This window comes from Corapipo altera, unplaced genomic scaffold (assembly GCF_003945725.1).
Source record: "Corapipo altera isolate COAL_440 unplaced genomic scaffold, ASM394572v1 332, whole genome shotgun sequence".
In the NCBI taxonomy this organism is placed as follows: domain Eukaryota; kingdom Metazoa; phylum Chordata; class Aves; order Passeriformes; family Pipridae; genus Corapipo; species Corapipo altera.
In genome coordinates this window covers 174,011-192,259 of record NW_020885051.1, presented here as the reverse complement: position 1 = coordinate 192,259, position 18,249 = coordinate 174,011, and the positions used below count along the sequence as shown (strand labels likewise).

The following is an 18,249-nucleotide window of genomic DNA, read 5'->3' as shown; positions in this document are numbered from 1 at the left end:
CCTGGATAAAACACTCTGGGCTCACGTCAACACCCGCCGACGGCACCACCGACCACCAGCACCTCCTCTGGGACTCTGAGGAGTCCCTCAGACCCAACACACTGCTCCAGGGTGGTCAGAGGGAACATGGAGACACCAAACACGCTTCTCTCGGGCAGCTTTTCCCAAAGCAGATATGGGATGACGCTGCCCACCCGACTCGGCGATGCTCCGGACGCTGAACCCAACAGGGCCAACACGGCCTCTGGGAAACCAGGAACTGCAGAACTGAGACACCACAGCAAAGTGTGTGTAAGGACTAAGTCCTCACAGGTGTATTTCAAATGTGCCATCCCAGGCAATCAGACTACGATAAATCAGCATTTCTGTATTCTCTGCCAGAAACGTTGAGTTTTACTGGCGATTGCTTCCAACGGAGCCATTCTGAGATGGGAATTACATAAAACACTCTGGAGGAGCACCAGTGCAGCTCCTGCCTTGTCTAAATATGGATCCTAACAGATGTAGGACAAACTCTGTGTGGTTTCACAGAAGGGTGGGGAGCACAGTGCTTTGAAACTGTCTCAAGTGCCTCTGCAGTCCTGTGGAACGTGACGCTCCTCCCGGACAAACCAGGCACAACAACTGCCAAAACTGGGGAGTTTTTCACCAGTTGTACAAGTGGTAGAGCCCAAGATGCCCCCAAACCCCCTCTTCATCATCTGAGGGCTTATCATTAAGGACTAAAGGTACGAGGTGCTGGCAGGATAGTGTTCCCCCCTCACATTCCTTCAGATTTCTGAGCTCATTTATCAGAGATGTCCAACCTCAGGGTACAAATTAACGCAATAACAAAACTGTTATCAAACCCGGTACTTCCCACGGCGGTAATTCGTCTCCTCAGAGGGCAGCAGGCAGCCCCTCATGGAAGATGGGCCATTTCAAACACTGCTCTGCTCAACAAAGGCATTCAATGAGCACCAGAGAGGCCAAAGCATCCTGGTTATTCCAAGAGCTTCACTGAAGAGGAGGAAAGGGCTCTTGGCTGGTGCCTCTTATGTCATAGATCAGCCCCAAACCTGGGCTTGTATTATTAAAAAGCAAAATCCTCCTTCAAGGCAGGAGTGGGATGTGTAAGTTGAACCACTTGCCTTTCACAAGGTAAGTGTGTGCAAATGAACACGGTCACTGGCACTGCTGGAGCTCTTGTCTGGGCTTCCTTGTGGGAGAACAGCAACAGAGGAAGATGTCAGAAGACAACACCCTCATGCCATGACATGCTCTGTATGCCAAGGCAATGCCTGGGACAGGGCTACGTGGAGCAGCGTGTCACACTCTGCTGCCCCATCACCCAGGAAGAGCCCTGTTCAGATCCCCTGGCACACACACAAATAACCCAGCAGAACATTCAAGCTCCTTTGGGCACGGGCATAGTTCACACCATCATTAAGGTTGGAAAAGACCTCCAAGGTCATCAAATCCAACCCTCAGCTGCTTGGAAGGCAACCACACCAGTTGATTGCTCCTGAGAAATCAACAGCGGAACAAGACAGGGAGAACAGGGAGCCTTCACCAGCTTTTGTGTGTCGGGCATGTTCCTGAAGCAGCCACCGATCCCTCCCTACGGTCCCTGCCCGCTCCCGCCCCGAGCCCTCGGTCGGCACTGGGAGGGCGCAGCAAAGCCTGAGCACAGCCCCACCTTCCCAACCCCCCTCTGCTGCTGCACCTGTTCACACAGTTCTGCTGCCCAGGTTCTGACCACGCCGCAAACGTGGAGAGAAGAAACTTCCCTCCAGCTGAAAAACCAGACGGTAACGCAACAGCAGCTCATCACACACCTCCTGCCAGGCAGGCGGCCTGGAAACCAGAGCCAGGCTGGGAGGGTGCCCTGCAAATCCAAACCTTTGGGTTTACTGCCCCCAGGGACAGGGGTAAAGCCAAGGAGAGGTGACCTGCAGCCACCCCACGTCCGGCACAGAGGCAGCTCTGGGCTGAAGGACCTCCCAGGCGTGTCGGGGTGTAACGTGCGGGGACGGAGCCGCAGAGGCCGGAGCTTCCTCGGGGAAGGGTCCATGAAAAATGTTCCCTTTTAGAGTAAACAGCCCTCCCTGAAGGAGGTGAGTGTGGGAAAACTGAGGGGTGCATGGAGCACCTGTGCACCTCCTGAGTACCAGCCTGCCACGTGTCACAACCTCCTCACATCCAACTGCCTTCAAGACCAGACCTTTCAGTGCATCAACAGAACCAGGACTTTCCTTGAGGTTCCATGTTTTCAATATATGTGAGTAAACTTGGTTCAAACTGTTCGATCAGGTTTTGAACAGCAGCTTCCTTTGAATGTGTAATAAAATAATACATGGATCAAACTTTTAACAGAAAAAATCTGGGGTTTTGGTTCCACATTTACATGGCAGCAAGTTCAAGAGGTGCCTGGGCTCAGGCCTGGCCTTCTGTACCCCAGGCCATGTGAAAAGGTGGTTCTGGGGCACCTGCACTGGGATAACCTTTCCCACCAATGGCACGGAGCAGTTACCAAGTGTTCCTGTGTTAAACTCCATTACTTGTCTTTGGATGAAGAGAGGGGAAAGGAAAGCAGAAAGAAAAGGGACAAGACTCCTGCAGAGGAGCCAAAGACTCAGAGCAGCACAGCCCAACCTGGAGCTCCCACTCAGGCCACAAGTCACGGAAATGCTTTAAAACATCCAAGGAATTAAAGAATCACTTCTCTCTCTACAAGAAGCTTTGAGGGAGAAGATAAAATTGAGTTTCAATGCTGGGAGAGGCTCTGCCTTCCAAGAAGCACAAGAATTGAGGTGACTCGAGTATCCATCACCTCTCAGGAAGGACAAAGCAGACTCATCCTGCCACAAGCATGGGGACTGACCCGTCCTCTCCTCTCCAATTTATCTGTTTGCATCTCCTCACCCAACGTCTTGCCTACATCAAAAGGCCCTTCCAGCTGGATTCTGCTCCTGTGCAATTACACCCCCTGTGCCACCTGATGCAACATTTGTTAGTGCCAAAAACACTCACACAACACGTTGAAGCGAAAAGAAGGAAATAAAGACAAAAGCCAAAGAAGCAACACAAAAGATTCTCAACGTGCCGGAAGCTGGTTAGCGCCGAGCTGCTCCACGTTATTTCGGGGCAAGGAAGAGGCAGTGGATTGGATGGATCATGGGCATGGCCTTGCAGAGGTGGGATGGCCGGGGACAGGCAGCACACGCAGGGTTTGCCATGCCAGGGAAACGTCTGGGATTGCCAGGGGGCTGCGAACCCTCTGATCCTACAACTGCCGGCGTCATAGGACAGGCTGGCTGAACAAGGTCACCTTCCAGCCCTCCTCCAGAACAAGGCAAGGAGAGGCTCTGCTCTGCAAAGGCGCAAATGTGAGATGTATGTTATGTGCTGAATGCTCCAAATGAACGGGGTAAGCGGGACTTACCTTTTCTCCCCCTTTCCACAGGTCTGCAAAGTGCAGACCCTCGCGGATCCCGCTCAGGCCAACGTCCCAGCATGCCCTCAGCTGGTGATGTCCCACCCACCACTGAAGACTGCCTAGAGGGGTACAATGCAAGTCTGGTTTCGGTTTTTTTTTAAACAAGGTTGCACCTTTTTGTAAAGTTTTCTGCCAGTCGTTCTTTATCAACAGTGGGTGTTGGGGGGAAAAAGGCAACTCTACAAAGGGGGGAAAAGGGGGGGGGGGGGGGGGGATTTGGCTTACCCCTATCGGCAGGTTCCTCAATGGTGGGTGAGGCGAGACCAAGAGAGGGCATGCTGGGGGCCCGCACCGAGCCAGGGAGGGCAATCCAGGGTTGCTCTGCACTTTGCAGGCCTGCGGAGAGAGAAAGAGCGACAGCGACGTTACCACGACACCGAGCGGCTCGGGACACTCAGCACGGGACGGCAGAGAAGGCACCTCAGGACAACCTGCAAGTCCTAAACGTGAGAAGCACTGTCGACCTCGGGGGTTTTGTAGACCAGATGGTGCTCAAGAGAAACCACAGCACCGAAGCTACTCCAAGATACCCCGGAACGAGGCGCCGGCCACGACACTGCTCCCGAACCAAAGATGCTACACTGAGTTAAAATCACCAGGTTTAACTCCTGGAAACCTGCACACTTGGAAGTCAGGGTGATTCAGAGAACTCTTCTGAAACCAGCAGGTTTGAAAGACCAAGGATGGCTGTGTCATTAGACACATCTGGACAGATACACTTAAGATGTATCTTAAGAGATGGAAACCAATGATTGCCCCCAATGGAGTCGCTGTCTGTCCTCCAGGGTGGCACATGCTGGGGGCACCTGTGCCCCAAGAAAAGAGATGGCAAAGGCAAGAGTGACGAATTCAGAGAGGGATTTCAGGATGTGGGCACAGCCAGACACAGGGAAAAGAAGAAAAGACAGAAGAAAAGGTAAGAAACAAGGAATGAAGTGACTGCAGCAACACATGGAAGCACAAACAAAGCAAGAACACACAGGCACCGTGTGCATTTTTTGTGTTAGTAAAATCTGCTCGCTCTGTTGGTGTGTTTTGTGGCACAGCCTCCCCCGAGGACACGCAGACGCCGGGTTGTTGTACGACGACGGCGCGACCGCACCCACGACCGACGGGTCCTGGGGTGGAAACACCTCCACCCCTCACACGGGGAAAAGGGAAGGAGACCAAGCCAATACGTACCAGTGACAAACATCCACAACGGTCTCTAATGTGCCTAAACTTAGTCAGCCAAGCAAACCTCACCCCTGCATTCATCCTGCCAAAACCAGAGCCACCGGCGCAGCGGGAGAGGCCCGAAAGCCTGAGGATGGACTTCATCGGTGTTAACGCCAGGTTTTAAAGGAGCAAGTTGGGGTAAACTCACACTTCCAGACACGTTTCTTCCCCCGGGGGCTTGCCTCCCAAAGTCAGCAAAGGCTGGGGTGAAGTCTGGGCCTCGTGGCAGGATCCGGGGGTCCAGAGTTCGCAGCGGCAATTTCGGCTGGTTGACCTGCACCGTGGACAGAGCACACAGACAGGGCTGCTCAGGGTGCTGAGCTACCAAAGGTCCTGTCACCTACAGCCCACCTCTGATAAACCATAACAGGTGTATTTAATATCCAAATTAAAGCTTATAACGAACTGTGCAAGCTTTATGCATCCACACTTAACATTAAAAATGAGCACTGAATTTAAAATACATCTTCTATGTGCAGAGGGACTACTGAGGGAACAGGTGGAGTTCAGAAACATTTCAAGGTTGAGCAGGAATTATGGAAGATAAAAGAGGCAAGAACATGGGCCTGCCTTGGTTCAGGATGACAAAGCTGCCACCTTCCCTCAAACCAGTGGCTTTTGGGCTAAAAAGGCAAATGGGCAACCGAGCCAAGGAACTCAAACACAGACAGGGCAGTGAGAAGCAATCACAGGGAACTAGGAGGTGGACGAAACAATTTTGGGAACAAAGCTGTATTTTACAATTTGCCTGGGTATGAAAATCAGAGTGGAAATGTTTCTGCACAGGAGGATCACCTGTATCCTGGAATCTCAAAAGCAAATTTAGTGGTACATCAAAACCAATGAACTCCCCAGTTCTAATGAAAGCAGAAGGCCTTGGTGTCAGCACTGAAATCCCAAGCCCAGACCTACAGCAGAGACAATCAGCTCTGGAACGAGGCTGCACAGAAGTCACAAAACTGCCTGGGAATCGAGGTTTCAAAGATCTTTTATTAGATCAGCTCATAAACAGCGACACAACTGCTTCAGATCTAAAAGAGTTCACCCAAAAGCTTCTCTCTGCTTTTTAACTATCGAACTGATCTGATACGAGCCACTGGCCTTGTTTGGATCCATAGCTCTTCATGGCTGCATCATTTTAAATTTTAATAACAGCCTGGTATAACTTAACTCAGACAAAGCCCATTAAAAGCACTTTGGTTTTCGATCAGTTGTGCACACTCGTTAGGCACCAACACCTCTGTCTGAAGAACTGTGTGGAGTGACCAACGGTTTGACCTTTCCCACCAAAAGCCTGCATGGAAAGGGTCCAAGCACAAGGGATCCATGCACTAGGGATCTTTATTTCTATCAAGCCCTGCACGTACCTGTTTTATAGGCTCTCCTCTCACCTTGTCGAGCACCACGTCGCTGATGGGAGGGAGCCCCTCCGGCTTCTGGATACAGGCCGGCATGAACTGGATATCCAGCAGGAATTCCCGGTCGTACTGCTTCTTCCCCTCCGGGTCCAGGGGCTTCCACTGCTCTATAGGGAGAGAAAGGCCCTGAGATTCCCAGGAGACAAACCCAGGCGTGGCTCCAGTAAATCCGAAGGGAAGAGGTCGTACAGCTGCCTGGGAAATTGTGATTTATTTCCAGTGTGAGGAGGGGAATATACATGGCATTAAAGGGACATAAACAATGAGGAGTGGAGAGCCAGGTCCAGAGCAACCACACACGGATCTGGGCACTAATTCCAATCTTAACCCATTAATTCCAGTTCTCACTCTCCTGCGGGATATGACGAAACAGGGACAATTCCCAGATTTTGGGTGAAAATGTAGAAGTTAAAGCAGTGTAAAAGGGAGTGATATACACACAGTCAAGGAGAGCACTGCATGGAACACAAATATCCTTTGAAAACATGGAAACACGGAGCTGTGAACAACCCAGGCTGGAGATAACGGGGGAAACAAGAAAACACAACCACAGGCCATAATCCCAGAATTCCAACCTTCCACCCATTTTCTGGAGGGCTTTCTGGGTGTGAAGAATCCTAAATTCTAAAACCTACATGGAAAATCAGCACCTGGTGGCCTGGAGATGGGGTTTTCAGCACTGGTCACACAATTTGTTTGAAATTAGGGAAGAAAACATGTTTTATCTGAAGGAAAACATCCGTAGGAGGTGCTGCCTTTGGATCTCGTTGATGCCAGAGGGCTCAGCATTTACCCAACCCTTCAGGTACTTATTATTTCCTTATTTCACTCCCTGTCCATTGGCTTTGGGTTTCTGGGATCTCATCATGCACATCCTCACAGAGGCCACAAACAGGGACACATTCCAATGATGGGTTTTAACAACTGGGAATGAAAATACACAGAAGTAATTATGAATTTTGGCTCTTTGTGTAGTTTTATTTCTGCAGAGCTTTGGGACAAAGGGGGGCAGGAGTGGTTTGCCTGGGTAGCTGCATCCCAGCTGGAATTCCTGGCCTGTCCACTGTGCCACACTGCCCATTTATCATGAAAAAGCTCTGACAGCAACAACAAACAGTTTATGTGTAGTTTCCTTCTCCTGTAAAGTTCTCAATGAGCTGTTTCAACGTGAAGACCAGCTGGGCAGTGTCACAGGAAGGATCTCCAACACAGGGAGAGACCAGGATCAAACACACAATTCCTTCAAAGGGCAAAAATTCCCCTTTTTAGAAAGAGCAGGGCTGAAATTGAGGATTATTGCACAAGTCCAACGTGTGTTGCTTTTCCAACCCCTCCAGCTGAGTGAAAGGACATCCAGATCCAACTGGGATTGTTCTGACTGCATCAAGTGTTGGGGAGAGACAGCTGATGAATTATGGATTAACTCCAGGAAGTGCTTGGCTAATGAACTGCTCAGGTACCCTCAGTGTGTGCTGAACTACCAGGAGGCCTCTGTGTTTCCTCCCAGCGATACGATCGTCCTGAATTAATAAAACCAAAGCAATCAAGGTCTTTGTCAGAACAAAGTGGTGCAGAAATAACCACCTTGGTGTAATCCCTTAATGGTGCTGCTCCTTGTCCAGTGCCTGGTCCAACAGGCTCTCCAGGTCCTTCCTTATTGTTATTATACTCTTTAATTTCTGGGCTCCTAAAAAATAAGTAATTTATTTGGAAGGAGCTTCATCTGAATAAGAAACGGCTTAAAAATTGGCAGCAACTGAGTGTCGAGGTCTCTCTTAATGAGGTGAATTAACTGAGGTTCAGGTCTATAAATTATCTTCATAAATAACAAAACACCCCTTACATACACTATACCCTAATTGGTGGGATAGAGCTGGACAGAATCTGGATTGAAAACCACAAACTGTTTCTTTTCCTTACTCTTTTGGAAATCTGAAGATCCTTGCAACTGTTCAGCCAGGAAGTGAAATCTCTATGAACACACATATTCATATTTAGGACCCAGCGAGCACTTTCACGTGTCTGATTTCAGAGGTACATCTGAAATAATGGAATTATTTATGGAATTTATATGGAATTCCTTGGGTGGTTCTCAGCCGTCGATCACAGGAACCAACTCACTGCCATTTCCATGGTGCTGCAGCCAACACCCACATCCACAACAAATTCAAGGAACTGGGGATTTTCTCTTCTCTTCACGAACAGCAAGAGAAAAATCAATTTTCCCCTTGTGCTGCCCCAGAAGGTCCCTCAGGGCCTGCTGGTTAGTGCATCCTGGCAGAGCTGGACACGGTGAACACTGAACCCCCTTCCACCCATCCGTAGGGACGACACACAGGGTGTCACCAGCCCTCAAAGGAGGGAGGCAAAAAGGCCAGGAGGGAAGCAGGACTTACCTGGTTTGTACTGGTACACAGGCCCCTCGCTGGGGGTCTCTGTGCAGCCGGAGTGTGGCTCGGTGCCCTCGCCCTCAGAGACACTCTCGGCCCCGTTCCGCACGGGCTCCGCCTCCTGCTCCCCGTTCTCCTCCACGGCCTTCACTGCCTTCAGCTCCGAGGGCTCCCTCTCCAGTTGAGGCCCATGGCTCATTTTCTCCTGGTCAGATTCAAGTACTTTGTCTCCTGAAGGTTCCTCCTCTTCTTTAGGCTGGAGCACAGACAGAGGCAGAGGTTTGTTGAAAACACCCCGACAAACCCAATGCATGTGAAACGGCTTTTGGCCAATCCACACGGCATTTCTGGGTGCAGCAGGAACACAGATGCATCTCACACAGGGATGGGGAACACCACAAGAGCCACCAGGTGATTTATCAGCTCATTCCCATGGATAACCTCCCGAAAACTAACACTGCAACTGGAAAGACTCGGTGTTGCCCATGAAATTCCCAAGGGATTGGATGGGAGGAAGTTAAGCCGTGAGAAATCCCAGCCTGGAAAGACAACCCTGCTTTCCTCCTCTCCTACCATCCATGGTAAAGGGATGGTAAAGGGGTTCTTTTGGGGGATTCTTCCTTTATATGCCTGTTGTTAACTGGAGCAGATCCCACCGAGGAAGGTACAGCCACAATTCCAGCATCTCAGTTTCAGGAAAAACAGCAATAGTATCCCTGGTTGTTAATTTTAGAGCTCTCCAAGGACACAGCCTGATTGTGCACTCAGACAGAGGAGGCGTCGGAACGCGCTTCCCCTGGGAGAAATCCCAGCACATCCGAGCACTGAACAAAGGAAAAACTTCACTGAGGAGGCTCCCGATCCTTCCCCCTCCCCACCTGAGGGCACCACATCCTACCATGCTTTTTGCAGATTTTTAAAGGGAATTCTCTGAAAAATCTGCACTGGTGGAACTGCTGGGTGGGGCAGGAGACACGACTCCTGCAATGAAGGATGAGGAAAGCACAGGAGATGAACCTGCTGGTGCAGCCCCAGGGATGCCCTTTGTTCTCCTCTGCATAATATCAGGCCAATATCAGTTTTTACCCATGGACTGGGCAGTCTGAACTTTCACATTTTTACTCTCTTCCTCCCTCTCTGATTGATTCTAACCCCAGTTTGACCCAGGATATTAAGGAAAGAGCTCCTTCCAGAGGCATCCCCACTGCAACGGCACCAAGGGGGATTCTCTTTACTCATCTAAATTACTCTTGAGGTGGTTTTGCCCGAGAACTTCAACATTTTCCTTTCTCAGCTTCTCCATCAGCTGGTCATCAGGAAAACCAACCTTTGGCCATGACATCCCTGTGCAGTAGAACCTGCCCCGTGTCAGGACGGTGGCCTGGGACCCACACGGGGCAGTGCTGAGGGATTCACACCCACCCTTCACTGAAGGACAGCAGTGTTCCCCAACACTGGGAGGAAGCCTACTGGAACCTCCTAGTAGAAGGTGTCCCTGCCCATGGCAGGGGGTTGTAATGAGATGTCTTTAAGGTCCCTTCCAACCCAAACCACTCTGGGATTCTATAATTCTCTGAGTCACTAAATTAGGCAAAGCCAAAGAAAATTGAAGAGCTTTAACAGGGAACAGACTAAACCCTGTTATCTAAAGGATGCTGAGGAATATCCCAGCTCCTCCCCAAAACTCTGCCCTGGATGCTGTGAGACAATGAGGAAACAACATCTCTAGAACACAGTTCCAAGAGAGCAACATCCCCATTAAATCTGGGGAAAGCAGGATCACGGGCCCCTCTTACCTCTGTCTCTGCCTCCGTCACCTCCTCAGTGGCTTGGGTCCGGTCTTTTGGTTTCTTCCAGGTCTTTGGTGCAGTTACAGCTGTTTGGGCTGCAATGGAATTGTGTATCTGTCACAATACTAAATTACACAGAGCTACACTGGCCCTGTGGGATGTTCTTCCCTCTCGTGGGCTGGTCTGAGGTGCAGGAAAATGAAGCAGCCGCAGGATTCAGCCTGGCTTAACCACTTTTGGTTTCAGTGCAGTAACAAGAATCATCAGAATGGCATTAAAACACAGGAATTGTTTTCCAAGTTGCTCGTTCAAGCTCAAACTGGTCCTTGGAGTAGCAAGGAGGTCATTGCCAACAGCATAAAGATCACGCAGGGCAAAAGAGAACCTTCAGAAAGTCAAGTTTTTTGAAAGATCAGGTACTGGCAGGGAGGGGAGGTTGTTCTCAACATATTTTTCTCAAGAATTATTATAAGAATTATAACATCATTATAATATCAACCATAAACAGGCCCAAATTTCCAGTATCTCATCCAAAAGGACAACTCCTCCAATCCTGCATCCCTGCTCTGAGTTGAATTATATTTCAATTTATAAGCAGGTTCACAACTCCACCATTAATTATCTCTCTGCCTGACTGAGTCAAAGAAAACACTACAGAATATTCCCAAAATCAGCAGTGATTTACTCCAATCATTTTTCCCCCCAAAGGGAAAAGAAACCACACCATATATTAAGGAGACAAACCCATTAATCCAATCTGGTCCTAATTTGCAGCAAGTGCTCCCAGCCCAGATTCGGATCCCAGGCACACACACGCCCAGTTAACAGGGTGTAAATGGGATTGATTTCGTGACTGAAGTTTACTGCAAACAGATTTCCAGCTCCAGCCTTTGGTTTCCAGCAGATACTCTGGAAAAACCCAGCGTGCACTTCCTTTATCACAATACAATACAATTTTGAAAGGCTCTTCACTACGGATAAGTAAGAAAAATGAGTAACAGTCAACTTCCAAAGGGCAAGGAGGAAACAGGATTTGTTGTGTTCCCACTATCCTAAAAGATACATATGAGCCTTGGTGGCTTCTCCAGGGTGTTTCCCTGTTTGGTGGGTGACTGTGGATCTGCAGACTCACCGTGAATTCCCATGGGAATCACCACAGCCAGCACAGCCACCCCCACCCAAAGTGCAACACTGCCATCGATAAAGGATTTTTGCCTTCATGCTGAACACCCCAAAAGTGAAGGTTAATTAAAAAAAAAAGTCTTATTTAAATCTGTAAAGATCATCTGGTTGTTCAGAGAGCTGATGGTTCATGAGGAGCTGGAAAAATCTGGGTCTCCAAAGCTCTGAGTCCTGGATGTCCCATCCATTGCAGCTCCCCATGGAGAGGCTTTACGAGCAGGGCAGAGCCCCAGCACGAATCCCGAATTTCCTGGGGCTCAAAGGAGGGGAGAAGAAGGGCCAAGCAGGCATGGATTGCATGGATTGCAACAGGGCTTTGCCTTACACAACCAGGATCAGCCTTTTGCTGCTCACGGCAGCTCCGGCACCTCGGCAAGGACAGCTGAGCTATTCCCACCATCCTGGGCTGAAACCAAGCTGGGGAACGACCAGGTGGCAATTCCTGGGATTTACCAAAGCGTGGATCTAAGTAAGGCTCCACAGTTCCCTCTGTCACAAAAATCTGCTATAATTCAGTGAAAAAGGAGCGTTTTTCAAAAGCCAACCCACTGTTTTCAGGCTGGACATCGACAGCTTCTTGTTTGGTGATGCCACTTCCACACTTCCAGGGGATTTCTCCAAGGAGGGGTCACGTCTGCACAGTAACAACCTCAACACTGCCACTGCTAAGCAATTTAACTGATTAACCCCCACAGCTTTTCATCTGACAGAATTTCACTCCTCTCAAGCTCCAACCATGGAAATAATCCACGGTGTAAAATAATCTTTCATTTTTAACTGCACAGAACTAAACTCCGGGGTCACGGATTTGGGGTTGGGCTGTTTCCCTCCTCAGCTGGCAAGATGTTCAATGTTATTGCTGCTCAAGAATACACTTTTTCCACCTTTTTTTTGGCAAAAGAAACCTCTACAGAGGCTGAGACCCTGCCAATAAGTCTTGCCTTAAATCCCAGGACTCCCATCACCCTGTGGTTCCACAGCTGCAGCAACACTTGCCCGTGTGGTGGAGCTGCCCAGGGTGGATCTCCAGAGATCTCTGGAGATGTTGCTCAACTTTTCCCCTCTTAAAATAGCAGGCAGCAGGTTTCTTTTCTGCTGTTGAGTTCTCCTTTCTGCTGCAGGAATGGATTTAAAAGAGAATTTATGCTGATCCGCTTAGAAATCAAGGTGAGTTTAGATGCCAACCCTCCCAAACCCAAAATCCATCAGGACAACGGCATCGTCCACCTGAGCGGAGTTTCAGCTCTGAGTTTCACTCCAAAAGCCATAGGGAGATGCAAAGTTATGTGTCCAGCTTAGCTCTTGGCAACGGAAATCTCCAGACACTTCCTCTCAGTTTTCCTGTCTCCAAAGTTGAGCACCTTCACATGCACACATAGTTTAATTCCTGCCCAAATGCAGCTCCATTTTTGCAGCATTTACACTTCCAGAGCTTGTTTTTGGCCCATTAGATTGTTCCATTCCCTTGGAGAAGGGACATCAGCAAACCCAAGCAACACTCTGAGCTCTTTGTTATCTCTGCTTACAAACACAAGGGAGATAAGGAGTGACAACATGGATACACTTTAGGACTGGAATGAGGAACAAACTCTTATTTCCAGCCCATCCCAGACACCACTCCCAGTGCTAACAGCACCACTGGAGGAATCTGCTCAGCAGGCCCAGAGCTACCTCAGCCCATTTCTCCAGCTGCATCACGTTCCTCCGTGGAACATCTTCCCACAGGAGCACCCCACCAGCGAGTCCACAGCCCATCCAGTGGGACAGGAGGCCTCTCCTCTCTGATGTGGTGCCATCTGTGAAGCCCAAATTAATACCAGCTCTTGTATTTTCACGTTTTTTATCCAACATGGCATGAAAAACCAAAGCAAGGACCCACCACTGCCTTCCAGCTCATGGGAAAGAAAACATATTCCAGTGGCTACGGCAGCAAATCAAGAAAAAGGCTACACCTGATTTATGTTTCTGCCTCTCTGGGTTTGGGTGCTGGAGATGTTTCTCCAAGATATTTCCAATTACTGCCCCAAGTTGCTCGTTACAGCCCCCACAGCTCAGGCACACCGGGACTCGCTGGCAACTGGGCTCCTTTATATTGAAATATGAATCATAAACGAGCTCTGCAAGAAACAGTCCTTTGAATTCCAAGGGTAACAAGGTCTTTTGGCTTCCTGTGTTCCAAGGAGTTCTGCCTGGGACAGACACCCGTCTCTTATTTCCCCTTTTGTTCCTTGTAACAGCTGGGACACAACAGTGACATCAAAGGCCTCAAGGCTCTGGTAGCACCTTGTCTGTAGAAATTCACCAACATTTTTCCTGTCTAAAAAGTGCTGGACCCTCACTGCAGCTGCAGAAAAGCCAGAATTTAATAACAAAACCAAGTCCTTGATGACTTTTAGCCAGAGAGATGTTTTGGGTACGGATCGCAAACAGAGCACCCAGTTACTCTCTTGATAATAATAATATCTGTATTTTTCTGCTTGCAGTGAAGATGAGTAGAGATTAATTACTTTAAAAGCCACATGCTCGTGCTCTTTGCAGGTAACAGCTCTGCCCACTCCAGAAAATCATTCCTGAGGAGACAGGAACGTGACCTGTGCCCTCGGACACGGTGAACATGTCCCGTCTAACACCACACTTGGGGGAATGCTCAGACCAGGAACATGGTCAGTAGCAAGCAACCACCCACCTGGTACAAGGGCCTGCAGTTCTCCGTGGTTTAATTCTCCAAAACCCACCAAATTTTCCCCATTCCCACAGGGAAGCAAGACCAGTGATGCCAATGAGCAGAGAATGATGATCCGGTGACTGGCAGACATTGAGACTGAACCACTAAAACTTCACTGTGCAGGCCAAGACAACTGAAGGCGTTCAGAGTGGGTAAAATACAGTGTAAAATACAACAGAAGTGCTCCTATGGAATCCTCTGACCTTGGAAATCTGGAGACCTGATGCCAGTGGAAAAGAGTGAGCAGAGGTTCCCCAGATCCCTGAGGCTCAGCTCCAGCCTCTCCCTGCAAACACTGACAAAGTCGTTCTGTTGAGCTGTGAGAAAACTGCTGGAGGATGAAGATGTTTAAGAGTGAATATATTTTCAATCTCCCTCTGTTTCTCTCCAGAGTTTGATGGAGCAAAAAACCACAGTCTTGTTTCCCTGACCGCTGGACAGAAGGTGTGTTCTGGAAAGCACTTGAGGAACAGGCAAATCACTCCATTCATCCCTGAAAAGCTGTTGCCTGCATCCCGAAATATGGGAGACACCTATGAGTCTTAGCAGGACTGCCCTGCCAGGTCTGGGAGGAGGGGGATGAAGGTCTCATTCCCAAAATTAGGCAGGTAGGTTATAACTATGGAGAGGACAGGCGGGAGGAACTGCTGCAGCACTGAGATTATTCCGAGGTCACAATCCTGTCCCACTCAGCCCAGCTCAGCTCCCTTCAAAGGCAAAGCAGTGGGATGATGATTTGTGGCTGCTCTGAAATAAAAACACAATTCTGCTGAAAACCCCAAAGCAATATTGCTCCAAGTCACAGAGCTCAGGGCTGCAGCACGTGCTCGAGAGGTTTCCCTTATCCCAGTTTCTATCCCAACTCCAGAGATCATGAAAAAGACTCTTGGCCTTCAGTCCAAGGAAAACACACCACTGTAACTCTTTCTCCCTGCTCCTGAAGTTCAGCAGCTGGATTTTCCAATGTATATGGCAGACAGTTCCTCGTTCCTGCGTTAACAGGCAGCTTCAGATGATGTTATTTCAATCCCTCTTCCTCTCTCCAAGAAAGAACTGGAAAATTATTGCTCAAAAGAGGGCTGGCAGAGAAATGCAATAGTTCGAGATCATTAAATCAGGGGTAAAGCACAAAAAGCCACTTGGAGAGATTTTTACTTTCCTTGAAGCCCTGAGCTTTTAATAGAAATCTGAGTTTCAAGTCATCTTTTACATGACTTGAGAACTATTTCTCTCCCTGTTGCCAAAGCCAATGGCTTGGCTAATGTGTGCTGTGGAACCTAATGACATTAGAGCATTAAAATTAATCTTGTGCATAATTAAAAGCCCCAAACACTGTAAGTTAATTTTTTTTTAATTTAAACTCCAGGCCATTACAAAGACAGCAATAACAGCACAAGCTGGAACCTGCCTGAGCAAAACCTTATTTACGGAGTCCCTTCTCTCTCCTTTGTAAGGAAATTAATTTGGGTTATGAAGTAGCTCAGATTGAAAGAACAACAAGTGCTAGAGCAGTGAAATGACCCGAGTAAAATAAAAATAGAAGAAGATTAACAGGAAAAAACCCCCATGGCTGGTGTAGTGAAGGGATCTTTCTGATCTCCTCTAGATATTGGATTTTATTTAAGATCAGCATATTGACCTACAGCAGCCTCACACAAACATGGAACAGGGCCAACCTCAGCTTTACATTTCATTTAATCCAGAGCAGAGCCTGGCCTGAGATGTGCTGAGGCCACTCCCGATCTACAAAAGAATAAACTAAAAAATCCTGGTTTAAATGTTACTTTAAAAAGCCCCAACCAACCAAAACAATCCCTGTTTTAAATGCTACTTGAAAAAAACCCAACCAACACATAACCAACAACAAGACCCAAATCACAACTGACTTTTTGTCCCTTTTTGTCCAAACTTTACCAAATTCCAAGGAATTTAAGTAACCCCAGAACACGGTGTGACACATGAAATGCTTTAACACCTCTGGGGTGCAGAACAGCCACCATTACACCCTCCAGCAGCAAATACAAGGAATTGATTGATTTAACTTCTTTTCCATAGTGTCACCTCCAGGAATTCCTGAAAAAAAGCAGTTTTCCATAGAAAACACAGCCAAGAAGACAAGCGTGGTCTGTGCCAATCCATGAAATGCCACACCAGGGATGTCACAGGGCTCAAACCAAAGGTAATGACCTGGAGAAACAGGCTGGGTTTTAAAAGGCAGCTACAGAAATTGCAATTTTTAGTGAATTTCAAACTGTAAATCATAAAATTTAAGTTTGAAATTGTAAATTTGTAAACTGTAGAGTTTGCTTAGATGTTCCTTTCGCAGAGGAAAAGCAAAAGCCTCACTAACCAAGGTTGGGCAGGTGGAGGTGTGTGACACTGGCGTGACCCTGGGGTGGGACACTGGTCTGGAACAGTGGTGTGTGACACCGGTTGTCCTTTGTCTGGGAGAGCTTTGATGGTCCACTGCATTTCCCCACGTGTGGTAACACTGTGCCACATTTTTACAGATGGAAAAAGCCCCACTCCAGGGGTTTTGGGAAATCCCTGGCCCAGGATGTTCATCCCAAGGGCTTCAGGGCCCAAGTGTTTATCAGGCTCATAAATCCAGAGCCACAGGTCCTTGAACCAGCAACTCACCTGGGGGACAACAGTGTTTGTGGCTGCCCCATCCCTGGAAGTGTCCAAGGTCAGGTTGGACAGGGCTTGGAGCAACCCGGGATAGTGGAAGGTGGTGGAATGAGATGAGCTTTAAGGCCCCTTCCAACCCAAACCATTCCATGATTCCATGCAAAGCAGTGTCCTCTGAATTCCCCCTCCAACAGCCCTGTGTCACCGTGAAAGCCAAACCCTTCTGGCTCACACAAACCCATCCCACCCCAGGACACACATCCAAGCCAGGGGCCTCCTTTAGGAACAGTTTCAAGGGTGTTTTATCCCTGCAAACCAAGATCAGCACTTTGCAACCACAACAGTTACGCAGCACAGCAGGAATTTTTCCAATAGAAACACCTGTTGGAAGAAGAACCCCAGAGGCCCCTTTCCTTCATCCTCCACACCAGCCCACGGTGCCAAGGCTTACCTGGGACAGGACTCTTGCTTGAGTTGACACTCGGAGCCTCCACGCTCTCCTCCAGCTGCCCATCGGCTTCTGGCTCTTCCTTCTTTTCAGCATCTTTCACCTCTTCACTAAGAGTAGTTCTTGTGCTCTCCTCTCCTTCTAAATCCCCCTGGACAACAGGGAGGGCACTCGGAGACGGGAGAGGAGGTGGAGAAGGAGTTGTAGTGGGAACAGCAGCAACAGCAACCGGAGGAGACGGAGGTGGTGGGGTGGGAGGTGGGGTGGGAGGAGGAGAGGGAGCATCAGGAAGAGCAGTGGGAGATGATGGCACGCTGTCCCCTTCTGCCGAGGGGGCCTCGGGGGGCTCCGGCTCCACAGTCAACGGTGCAGCTTCGGGCTGGGCTCCCTCTGCCCCGCCCTGGGCAGCAGCCCCCGCGTCATTAACGCCGCTGGCCTCGTTAATCAGCTCGTTAATTAGCTCCGCGCTGCCGGGCCCTGGGGAATCGCTACTTGCTACGCTGCTGGGCTCCACACCCCCCTCGGTGCTCGGGCTCGGCTCCTCGGCGGGCGCGGGCTCCGGGGCCGGGCAGGGCGTGGCACTGGGCACGGGCATCACGGGCACCATCACGGGCACCATCACGGGCATCGCCTCCTCCTGCGGGGAAGCCAGTTCGCATTTCTCCTCCGGCTCAGCTGGGGCTTTGCTGGACACGGTGACAGCAGGAGCGGCAGCAGCTGCAGGAGCAGCTGCCACGGGAGCGGCGGGAGCGGCCGGGAGAGGAGATGGAGCAGGAGGAAGTTCTGGGGGGGTCTCCACGGGGGCGGAGGCCTCTGTGGTCTGGCCAGCTTGATCTTTCTTCTCCCCAGCAGGCTCTGGTCTGAGGACTGGAGAAGGTGGTTTTAATACTGGATCTGGTTTTGGCTTCTCTTCTGGGAAAGGAGAATAAAAAGGCAATGTTACAAAGAGCAAGGCAATCCCATGTTCCG

The 18,249-nt window shown here is 49.4% G+C and overlaps 1 protein-coding gene across 14 annotated transcripts in view; it reads right to left on the bottom strand.

The window, feature by feature from the left end:
- Window positions 1–18,249, bottom strand: part of EIF4G3 (eukaryotic translation initiation factor 4 gamma 3) — a 144,451-nt gene that overhangs the window by 27,515 nt on the left and 98,687 nt on the right. For 13 of the 14 annotated variants that reach the window (XM_027668755.1, XM_027668743.1, XM_027668745.1 and 10 more), the window contains 6 exons: window positions 17,284–18,192; window positions 10,301–10,389; window positions 8,511–8,760; window positions 6,064–6,221; window positions 4,845–4,970; window positions 3,704–3,814 (listed from right to left, as the gene is read on the bottom strand). In XM_027668755.1, coding sequence (XP_027524556.1) covers window positions 3,704–3,814; window positions 4,845–4,970; window positions 6,064–6,221; window positions 8,511–8,760; window positions 10,301–10,389; window positions 17,284–18,192 — 1,643 coding nt within the window. The remainder of the gene's footprint in view (window positions 1–3,703; window positions 3,815–4,844; window positions 4,971–6,063; window positions 6,222–8,510; window positions 8,761–10,300; window positions 10,390–17,283; window positions 18,193–18,249) is intronic. The other variant, XM_027668747.1, reaches the window with a different exon arrangement.